Source organism: Erpetoichthys calabaricus, chromosome 3 (assembly GCF_900747795.2).
Source record: "Erpetoichthys calabaricus chromosome 3, fErpCal1.3, whole genome shotgun sequence".
NCBI classification, from domain to species: Eukaryota; Metazoa; Chordata; class Cladistia; order Polypteriformes; family Polypteridae; genus Erpetoichthys; species Erpetoichthys calabaricus.
In genome coordinates, this window is record NC_041396.2 from 78,786,273 (window position 1) to 78,798,535 (window position 12,263).

General features: G+C 40.6%; 1 protein-coding gene across 2 annotated transcripts in view; it reads left to right on the top strand.

Annotated features, from left to right (window-relative positions):
* The first annotated feature begins 4,539 nt into the window (after positions 1-4,539).
* Positions 4,540-12,263, top strand: part of unc93a (unc-93 homolog A) — a 71,951-nt gene continuing 64,227 nt past the window's right edge. For both annotated transcript variants that reach the window (XR_007934425.1, XM_028796957.2), the window contains exon 1: positions 4,540-5,333. Coding sequence is in view for 1 of the 2 variants with exons in the window: in XM_028796957.2 (XP_028652790.1) it covers positions 5,247-5,333 (87 nt within the window). In the remaining variant the exon portion in view is untranslated. The remainder of the gene's footprint in view (positions 5,334-12,263) is intronic.

Consider the following 12,263-nt stretch of genomic DNA (forward strand, 5'->3'; position numbering starts at 1 on the left):
TTTACTGGGAACAGCTGAGTCTGTGGATCATGGGACAAGACCTACGAACATTTCTTTGTAGGGCCTACCTGGCGATCTAGCACCTCGGGATGATCTGTCTCCGTGATTATATTCGCTATGCTGATCTGCTCCCATTTCATCTTACAGTATTCTACGACCGGGAACTGATCTGATGTTCATAGTAACCTGGCTTATGGTTTATGGCTCCGGGCAGGGCCGGATTTTCCTATAGGCTAACTAGGCTTCAGCCTAGGGCCTCAAGATCAAGAGGGGCCTACATTCAAATTGTTAGCAAAATTTTATTATCCATCCATCCATTTTCCAACCCGCTGAATCCGAACACAGGGTCACGGGGGTCTGCTGGAGCCAATCCCAGCCAACACAGGGCACAAGGCAGGGAACCAATCCTGGGCAGGGTGCCAACCCACCGCAGGACACACACAAACACACCCACACACCAAGCACACACTAGGGCCAATTTAGAATCGCCAATCCATCTAACCAGCATGTCTTTGGACTGTGGGAGGAAACCGGAGCGCCCGGAGGAAACCCACGCAGACACGGGGAGAACATGCAAACTCCACGCAGGGAGGACCCGGGAAGCGAACCCAGGTCCCCAGATCTCCCAACTGCGAGGCAGCAGCGCTACCCACTGCGCCACCGTGCTGCCCAAATTTTATTATCTCTCATGTAATTTACAAACTTAAAAATGGAAGGTGAAAGGGCCTCATAAGTGGAATAGCCTAGGGCCTCTTTTCATATAAATCCGGCCCTGGCTCCGGGGCAATCACGCCTGAAATTACCAAGCATTACTGTTTATGGCTGTGTATTGGAACATCCAAATCCTGCTTCCTCCTCCTGCTATGCTTTCTGCTGCTTGCTATCGCCGCTCACCTACACTACCACACCCGCCTGTCCTACCGGCTCCGTTGTGCTGTGCTGCTTCTACTCTGCTATCAGCTACGTATCACTCACTATTTTAACACTTTGAGTACTGAGAAAAGCGCTATATAAATGTAATGAATTATTATTATTTATTATTAAACACTAAAGTACAAAAACGAGCTGCGGAGTTCAGCTCGGAGCGAAATGAAGTGAATGAAATCAGGTGAATGGGAGGGGAGATAATCACGTGACTCCCCCACCCCCCCCCCTTAACTCTCCAACCCTCCACAAACACACACACACAGTCTCTCAGATCCCAACTCTCCTTTATATATATAGATAAATAAAAGCACAACATCTTGAACTCTGACTGCAAAAAATAAAAAGGATCGGCACAATGATGCCCACTCCCCATAATCTCATCCATCCCAGTGAATAGAGCAAGGCCATAAATACAGAGGACAGGTGCAAAGGAAGCCCCAGGTGGGCACAGTCCAGTGAAGGCCCCAGAGGTGACTGAGAAAGTGGAGAAAAGAAAAAAGGGAGCTGAAGGTACACAACTTACTCTACCAAGAAAGACGCAGCTAGCAATTCATCAACTTTAGATCTGGACGACCTATTAATGAAGGATGTAGAAAGTTCCAGAAGAAATAAATTATAAAATGAGGATGCACAGAAATTGTGAGAAAACAGAACCAGTAGTCTTTCCTTGCCAGACCAATGCCAGCCTAGCAGCAGTTATGCCCAATGAGAAAAATCTGAATTGTAAAAAAGAAAGAGATAAAGCTGAGAGATCTAGGAGCAGTAAAATATGAGGAAGGGGAAGCTATTCAGAAATCAAAAATTAGAATAAGCATTAGGGACAAAGGTCCAAAACAGACAGGTGGAGAGTCTCACCCCAGGGGAGGGCATGAGAAAAAGTTCTGAGCATCCACTCCCAAGAAGGAGTAGGACTTCATGTTTTAGAATGAATGATATCATAATTTTACCACACCCCAGGCCACAAAATGGCACTCATGAAGAAGTTTTGTAATTTCCTTGGAAACCATGATGACATTATGTGGTTTTCTGATACTAACACTAAAGCTTCACTACTAAGATAATAATAATCATCCTCAAAGGGATGTGATTATGCTCAAGTAAAAGGTTTATGCATGCTGGTTTCATGAAGTACTCTAGAGTTATGCATTGATCTTGGACTGCTTTGTAACAACAACAAGAATAATACTCAAAAAACCTCAGAGGTGGAAAGACCGAGACACATACTGAATGAGAGTTTACACAGTATTTTACTTATTTAATTGGGCTTGGTTTTCCAAGGAATCATCCTGTCTCCCATCTTGTTTACCCTCTACACAACAGACTTCTAGGATAATACCAGCTTCTGAGATCTACAGAAGTTCTCAGACAGTCCCTTCATCATAGACTGTATTGATCATGGAAACAAGTTGGATTATGGGTGGTTGGTGGAGATGGTTATCTTGTGGTACGGGGAGAACTACATGCAGCTCAACATCAGAAAGACACAAGAGTTTGGTGGTGGACCTCTAGCATACATGAAGGAGCCCCTGATACCAGTTATCATCCGGGGGAGGATGTAGAGGTATAGAGCAGAGCTAAAACTACATGGGAGTCCATATGGACAGCAAACTAGAGTGGTCTGACAACACAATTGAGTTGTATAAGAAGATCCAGAGCAGACTGTACTTTCTGTGGAGACTTTGGTGTTTTCATGTGTAAAGGAACTTACTGGAAATGTTTTACCTGCCCGTTGTAGCCAGTGTATTGTTCTACGCTGTAGTCTCCTGGGGGAGCAATTTGAGTTCAGGTGATCCAAAACTCCTGAAGAAACTCATCAGAAAAGCCAGCTCCATTAAAGATTGACCCTGGACCCTGGAGGCAGAAAAGAACAATGTAGCAAAACTGGACATCAACATGAGCAATTCTGCCCACACCCTCCAAGGGGGCACCTTCTTGGAGTAGTTTTAGCCACAGGCTCAATCCCCCCTTGGAACAATAAGAAGCTCTTTTCCGTCTGCACCTACGAGGCAGTTCAATACTTCCTTCTGACATCTCATCCATCAATCCAGTCAGAAGTTATATGAAGATAGTCTGGACTCAGTCTACTATATTTATTGTATAATAATGCTTGTTGTATTATATGTTTTTATTATATTGTTTTATATTGTACTCCGAGTCGGTATGTGTATTTTATAGCTGCAGTATGCATTTGAATTTCCCCTTGGGAATTAATAAAGTTTATCTAATCTAATTTAATTTTAAATGGGCACTGAACAGTTTAATGAATGACAATTATTACTGCCACCATCCATTTTACAAGTGTAGAGTTACATTGATTTAATTCAGCTTGCTGCAGATTGTGGTGTGCCCTGCTACAACTTTTCCCAGTCCCCATTTGCCTCCAACACAGCGATTAGTTAACAAAGACCCTGGATAAAATTTCTTAAGACAATATTCTGTATTAATTTACCTTGTTAAACAAATAGCAGAATACAAAGTTTATTCAAGCGTCCTTACAAATAAAAAAATGCATAGAGAGACTCAGTGAACCCTTTAAAAACGGCAAAGCTAATTACCAGCCTTAAGGTTTGTAGCAACGGCCCCCAGATTTCCAACTCCCCGCAGTCTCTCTCTGTTCTGATTGGACGCCGCAGACAGGACAGCCGAATTTTATTTAATTTACTTTGGTAATTAACATTGAAAACTGCGACTTGCAACTGTGTGTTTTCGCTCTTCCACAACTTATTCATAAGAGAAAAGACCCTTTCTACGAGTGCATTACTGCCGGGCAGACATAAAATATATTCAATAATTATACGAAAGTTCGTATGACTCAAATCCATTTTCTTCCCACATAGGTATTTTGGTTAAATTCGCCCATTCAAATATTTCTAATTCTTCACAGAACAAAGTCCACATATTCTTTGCTTATTTTATAGAACTCAGCAGCTGTAGTTTTCATATATTCTTCGTCAACACCACTGCAGCCATTTTCTTGCAATTTTGCTATTAAATTACGAATGGAGTAACAATAACACACGTCGATAAAAAAACAATAATCAATCGTCAAGAAAGATAAGCAAGCTGTCTACGCGTACTCGCAACTGAGGAGCGAACGAGCTGGCAGGCTTCTGACCGACTTGCATGTGTGTCAGACGTATTGCGCATGCCGTCATCCCCGTGCTACTAGGCGCTACAGTCGGATTTTTTTTTTCGCACCTTTTATTGAAATTGTTACACTGGGTCGCTCACTTATTGAAAACGGGACATTTCTGCACCCCGAAGCTGTGCTTGGGGACAACGGGATAGGCTACCTAAAAACTGGATGGTCCCGTTCAAAACGGGACGTACTGTATGGTCACGTTATTATGCGCAACCCTCAAGGTGCCTATCCTAATCCAGGGCCTAGCGCTCATGACTTATCTTAAAAAACTTTGAAAAACGTGCTAAACAGCTGGAGCATGCGTTTTGTTGTTTAGGCAGTTCGTGTGACTTCACGGCTGGGGTCAGTCCCCGTTTTGGTAGACAGTGCTGTCGGAATAGGCGCCGACACCTGGAGGCACTGGCTTGAACAAGCCGTATAAAAACGGATGGATGGATATGACCAAATGTGCTCCATTCATTCCACATAATCCTGACTGTCCACAACTCCCTTTGCCTGCTTCCAAATATGTGTAGGAAACTGAAACTATCGGTGGTCTCCATGGGCTAATGGAATCAGTATGAAATGCAATCTACTACTTTTGTGGTCTAGTAAATGTGTGGACGGAATTCTCCGTGTGTCCTTATCATAATATATGGTGTTCAGGCTGAGATAACAACACTGAACTTTGTCTCCAGGAAGAGTCCAGCGGGTCCAAGTCTAGGATCAAGGGACAGTGCGAATTATTAGAGATCGTGTTATCTTGGTGGGCACACGAACCTCTTTCACGACTATCTATAATAAACTTAGGAAATGAATACATCATTGCTTAGCGCCCTGATATCTTGTTTGTATTTCTGTCTGTTGCAGAATTCGCTACAAACCGCCGAAAGAAACGTGCGCCTCCCTGTTGTGGGCAGGAGAGCCTCCAGAAAAGTTCATTTAAATATGGATGTGCCGACACGGAGTATTAGTGAGTAAACTGTTTAAGTTTACACGGAAAACACGTGTCGGTCATAATACAGGAGGTCAGCAGGAAAAGTTTTTTTTTTTTTTACATTAAATTAGCTGACGGTCTATAATGCAGCTGATAAGTCAACTAACCACAAGATAAGAAAGTCCTATTGTTCTACCATTCTTTGACTCCAATCTTTGGTCCGGACTCTTTCCATTTGTGCAGAAGGCAGCTTGTTTAGAAATGGCAAACCAGCTGAAGAATATTTTAGTTGTTTCTTTTGGATTTCTGTTCTTATTTACAGCCTATGGAGGACTTCAAAGTTTACAGGTAAGATGCGGCTGCTGAATGCTTTTTTTAAACTGGGAATTTGCTCAATGTGTGTCAGATGGCAAACAAAAAGAGGTAAAAACATGTGTATCGGATACTTTTATATTCAGGGAAAAAAATAATCAATGCTTTAAAGTTTACCATTTTTCAAAACGAATTAGTTACCGAATGAACCGATTGGAGAAAATATAGAATTCATTTAATCAGTTACTTTATAATAGTGCGATAGACGAAGAATGTTATTTGCCTCTTGACGCCGATTGCTGGTGAGCGACTCTAAAAAGGATCGTTCGGCTTCATCAGCACCGATTCCGATACTCCGCTCAGACGTTCTACGGCCACACACGCTCCCCGCTGCCTTATGCATTTGTCCCCTCATACGTGCCTCCCTGCTGCACCTCACCCGGGGTCAGAGGCAATCCGCCTGCCACACTAACCCCTGTCTCCCTGAGCCGAGCCATGCCCGCTGGTGCTCTCTTCCCCTCGGCAGGGGATCGCTATAGTATTTAACCAAAATATTTTTTGTACTCCGATTTCCTTTCACATCCTAAATCCCAAATAAATTCAGTGGTTCTGTACGAGTGAGTATGCGTGTGTAAGCAGTGTATACAATTGATGGATGGATTTTGTGCATGTGTAAAAGCTACAGGTTATTGTTTTATTGAGAGAAAACAATACATGTACACAGTCTGTCAAAGTGATACCTTTTAATCAGGATGCCGGATTGAAGAATACAGCTAAGACATTACTAGTGTTGCTAATGGCGATTTCTGCTTGATTATTAAATTATTATTCATATTTGACTGTATAGCCACACTTTCAACAGCAGTTACTTCAGTGTCCTAACAGCCAACTCCTTAATTAGTCATGTTTAAATGTTAATTTGTTATCAGAGAAACCTTAGGAATTGCTTTAGCACCTTTGAAACCTATTCTTCTGTTTACTTGGGTTGCAAGGTTCTGGCATTCCTAAATTTCAGTTCTGGGTTCATAAATGGCTAAAATGACACAGCTTGCCCAGGAATGTGTCAGTGTATTATTTATTTATTTATTGTAGCTTGAAGGTTATTCTATGTGGCAGCTTGCCAAGAAACAGAAGTTTCATACAAAGGTGTTTATTACTGTGTCGAGAGAAGAGGGGTGAACTGGATCTAACCAGGATAGAAAAAGAAAGGGAAGGCCGAAATGGACAACTGCATAAGAAGATAAGAACATTAGAATCTGTAGTTTGAAAAACTAATGCTTTACAGGTCCTCAATTAGCTTCTTCCTTAAATAAGTGGCAAATACCATTGTCATCTGCAACAGAGAAAAGGTGACTCCAGGATGCTGAGCTTAATAAACGTTTCTGTTATCTTCTGTCCATTATCTGTGTTCTTTTGCCCATTTTAATCTTTTCTTTTCATCTCATAGTTTCATATATGGCCAGCATCAAGTACCTTTGTATGAAATGTTCAGTTTCTTGGCAACCAATCATTTAAAATAACCTTCATTCTGAAAACAAAATTGGCATGTTACTTGAAAGAGTTGTTTCAGTTTGGCCATTGCCTTGCAACCCAACTGAACAGAATAAAAGGTTTCAGCGGTGCTAATGCAATTACAAAGGTTGACAAATGACTAATATATATATATATATATATATATATATATATATATATATATATATATATATATATATATATAAGCCAAATACCACTGACTCACTCATCACAAGATCTCCCGAACCAGGAGGACTTGGGACTTGAAATTTGGAATGTAGGTTACCCTTGGCCCATACATGCTTGCTAAGAAACGGTTTTAAAAATTTTGTGGTCCAAGCACAACATTTCGTATAGTTTTTTAGACCCGTTTGTATGTCTGATCATTTTTTTTCTTTAATTTGCTTGCAGTATCAATTTATTAGCGCAAATCCGAGAGTGATTCATCAGGCTGCGGAGCCCTCCTCACTTACACGTCTGCCTTGGGGTGTAACCTTAACTCTGCTTAGTTAGCGAATGAGAGAACTACTTAGATCTTTTTTTTCTGTAATTTGCTTGAACATTCTGTTTGATTTTGCGACTTCTCTCATTATGCTAAGAATCATAGTTTGCTTGCTGGAGTGGTATATTTGCACTAATCTGAGACAGAGGCTGAGGGCCGAGGGGTGGGGGAAGAATAACATCAGGAGTAGAGAGCTGGACGGAGCCCTCCTCACTGTCCTGTTTCTCTAATACGCGGGTGAAGCCACGGGGAATAGCTAGTTAAATATAAGCTAAGGGAGCAGACCATTAGGACACTGAAAGAATTGCTGCTGTAACTGAAGTTTTGCAGTCATATCTGAATAATAAATTAAAAATCAGTTTTTTTTCAAGCAGTAATTGCCATTAGTAGCACTGGTCATGTCTTGGTTGTATTTTTAAACCCATTTAATGGTATTTGATTTAAAAAAACATCAATTTCTATCAAAAACATGAACATTTCTGGATGTTTCCAAATTTTTGACTGGTAGTGTAAATCAAAGTACTCCGTACTGATTACCTTAAACTATCCATCCCTTCATGCATTTTTCTAAGTCAATTTCTTCTAAAACTGAGTCATGGTAAGAAGAAGTGTTGGATGGGATACTAGTCTGTCACTACAGGGAAAATTCATGCAGACACCCACAGTTTATGGACACAAATGAACTTATATTGCATGGCGTTATCATTTAGAAGGAAAGATAAATAACCCACAGAGACATCAGAAGAACATGCAGCCTCTACGGAGATAATGACCAATGTTTCCACTAAGCTGAGCGCATAAGTGATCACTCATTCATTTTAGGAACGTTGCTCACAGATTTTATACTGTATGGTCACTCACAAAAAGACCAGACTTTCAAGCAAAATTAAACTCTAAAAAATTAAATAAAAATAATTAAACCAAATCAATTACCCACACCCGATTTAATCAAGTTTTAAACAAAATTGTCCGATATGAAACAGTCTGTGCTGTTGTTTCCTTGTCACTTTTAACCATACAGTATCTAAGCAGAAAGCTGAGGAGAGTTCTAGCACAACTTGTTTGGGATTTAAAATGGAATAGTCGAATCAGAATTGTTTTGTTAAAATGGACTACATAGTAATAGGCAGCACTCACTTCTGGGAGAAATATGTAAAGGATGGTGTCATTTATAAAATATGTTTGAAAGTAGGATCTTTTAACAAATTGATTTTAGAGAAAGCAGAGAGCAACTGGAAAGTGAACCAACTCAGTTTAACTTAAACTTAAAAATCAATCGAAGGGTTTACTAAAAAAAAAAAGTTTAACAGAATCTCTTTTAACAAGGCAGACAAGAACTTGTGTTAGCGAATATACGCGACACCTGACGAGGTAAAAGTTCTAATAGATAAATGTTTTGCTGGCTGTGAAAATAAACTCTTCAATATTGTCTGTCCAAGATAATCATGCTGCCAAATACTTAAAAATACCGGATAGTACACCTTTGACTTCATAGAGCGCATAAATTCAACAATCAAAATTGACGTGTTAAACAAAATTAGAAAATCAACCTACCACACTTTGATGGTAGAAGAAAAAATTGATATCACAGTTTCCAAATTGTTCGTTTTATGTATTAAATTTAGGAATAAAATTGAATCCATTCACACAACTGTATTTGCTGACATTATAACATTAACCTCATGTAACAGTTTATCTAGTCATAGAGCTATTTGACACTTTTATGTGGAAAACAAGTTACATTTAAACCAGATGGTAATGATTACCGCAGACGTTGCTTCAGCCATGCAGGGCAAATGAAAAGTTGTCACTTCTCTTTTACAGCAGTCCATTCTGCGCTTACCAAAGTGACATCGTGTGGGACACCATGAGGACTTTCAGGGCCATCCTACCAGCATCATAGGCCCCCAGGGAAAGTAGTTTGCTGGGGCCCCTGTTTTGATAGCAAAACATAACACATACCTAGGCATCAGAAACATTGTGGGCCCCTACGCTCTTGGAGGGCCCGGCCAGTGCCCATTGTACTCATACGTTAAGATGGCAGTGCAAATAGGTGATGCTTGGAAAGACATTTCCCTGATTAGTGACCTTTCAGACTTTTCTAAGGATGATTTACACAATTTTCCATTAAGAAAGCAGAATTTGAAAAACTCATCAAAGCTACAGAGGCAGGATGTTATTGAGTTTGAACTGGAAAAATTAGAAACTGAAACTGTAAAGACATTTTCAGATATGTAACATTTACTATAAGCAGGATCACTTTAAGGAGTTATTTTCAATTTTGGACATTTATGGCACATTCCAGGCCTTGAGTGCTGAGCGTGAGAGATGATTTAGATCAATAGCAAACTCCATACAGTGAATAATAGATGGTAACAGATCTATGAATACCAGTGGGTTCCTGATTCTAAAAGGACTCTTGCTGTACATGTACAGTAACTCAGCCTAAGTTCAGTTTTTCTTAATTCTGTTAGTGTCCTGCTAGGTAGTCCACCATACATTACAGATTTTAGTGTTTTTCTGCATATTAGGAAGTTTTTCAAAGCACAAAGAACCAACTTCATATACAAAGAACCCTTCCCAGAATGAAATGGTTTATTGTCAAGCAGTGGTCTCTGAAGAAACCAAAACCCAGTAAAGAACCATAAAGTGCAATTAAAAAACTTTATTTTTAAGAGTGTTCTTTGTGGAATTGACATATTTGAATGGATTTTTTTCAAAATACTCCACTTCATGGCACATTCCATATGTACCTTGTCAGGTTATTTGGCTTACTCTAAAATGCCAAGGTGTAAATGTCAGTGTTTTTGCTGTAGATGAGATAACAATGACATACAATGTGCTTCCTTCTTCTTTTAACTGATCGAACTTTATTTTATATAACACTTTTTCACAGACCACAAGCTGCTGAGGTTATGAATAAATTAAAAAGCCCAAGGCAAATAAACACTAGGAAGTAGCAGGTTCTGCCAGTTTAACTGCTGATTAATAAATAGATCTGAAAAACACTTCAGAAAATTCAGCACTAGTGTAGAAGGTTCTCTAGCAAATAAAACAAACACAGGTGATGTAGAAAACTGACAGAATTGTCATGGCTAAGTGGGGATTGTGCATTTCAGTCCATTGTGCCAAGGCTCTGGAATGGTCTTCCGTTAGCACTGCACACAGCCGAGTCAGCTGATTCTTTTAGTAAGCAACTTAAGACATTTTTTGTTTCAGCAGGTTTTTGAACACAGCTGAGTAGTCTTTGCTTGGACTTTTAGGTTATTTTTAGTTTTAATCTTGTTATTCTATTTTATTGTTTCTCTTTATTTTTTTTCTTGTTTTGTTATATTTGGTTTGCACTTTAATGTGTTTTATTTTTGTACAGTGCTTTGTGATGTCTGTGAAAGGAGCTTTATAAATAAATTTTACTTACTTCATGAAAAGCAGGCCCATTATATTTTCCAATCAAATCCAATCTGGTCCACTCCTGATCTCTTCCATTTTCTCCTTTTATTTCCACAAGTTCAAAACAGTAATCCCTTAAATTAGGACCAATAATCTCATATGCTCTCACTCAGGGCTGTCTTAATATATGGGCACAATGGGTACTGGCCTGGGGTCCCAGGAGCATAGGGTCCACAATGTTTCTGATGCTTATGTATGTTTCTGTTTAGCTATCAAAACAGGGGCCCAAGCGTACTACTTTGCTTGGGGGCATATGATGCTGTTAAGAAAGCCCTGGGGCAAGGTACATAGGTCCCTCTTCAAGTCTACAGTTCCTCACTCTCATCTTTAACAAGTCCAGCATCTGTATACTACGTAATCCTGTCTCATTGGTATCCCTATTTGTTGTGATATTTTGGATGGCTCGGGGCTCACAATGTCTCAGATACTGAGGTCTACATTCATTATTCCATCCACCTCTTCTTTATCTTCTCCAGTCTCTTGTCAGGTCTCATGGTGTTTCTCTCTTCTTCACTTTCCTCTCACCCTTTTTAATTTTTCTTTAATTCTTTGTCCTCTAATATGAAACCTGTTTTTGCAGCAAAAGCAGTTCAGTGCAAAGCTGTCTCCAAGCCCTTGCCTGTTCAACCAGTTAGACAGCATAACCTTCCAATGTCTGTTCTGCTTGGCTGGAACCTGATTTTCTGTCTGCTTCTAAAAACCTACATCATGAACATGCCCAATTACATATGTACTGGGAATGTCTAAAAGTCTCAGCATTTGGTAAGTTGTGGGCACAATTTCTGTAAAGTTATCTCTACTTTGTGTTGGAAATCCTCTGATTCTACTGTATATCCTTGAATTGTTGGAAATCCTCCATGTTTCGCCTTATTGCACTTTTCCACTTGAAATGTCTGCTGCATGAATAAATTATGTGGCCAGCTCAAGTATTTCTAATTGGCAACTTTATGTGTGACTTGTTCTAAGTTGTATTGAGAGCTGTGACTTTATGTCTGCATATGTATACATTATATATATACTGTATATAGGGGGGGCGGCACGGTGGCGCAGTGGGTAGCGCTGCTGCCTCGCAGTTGGGAGATCTGGGGACCTGGGTTCGCTTCCCGGGTCCTCCCTGCGTGGAGTTTGCATGTTCTCCCCGTGTCAGCGTGGGTTTCCTCCGGGCGCTCCGGTTTCCTCCCACAGTCCAAAGACATGCAGGTTAGGTGGATTGGCGATTCTAAATTGGCCCTAGTGTGTGCTTGGTGTGTGGGTGTGTTTGTGTGTGTGTCCTGCGGTGGGTTGGCACCCTGCCCAGGATTGGTTCCTGCCTTGTGCCCTGTGTTGGCTGGGATTGGCTCCAGCAGATCCCCGTGACCCTGTGTTCGGATTCAGCGGGTTGGGAAATGGATGGATGGATGTATATAGGGGGCTTTGCCTTCTGCTTGCTTCGCTTGCCAACCCCTCCCCCCCACCAAGCTCTACACGCCGTTGTGAAGAGGGGGGCTGAACGCACCCCAAGG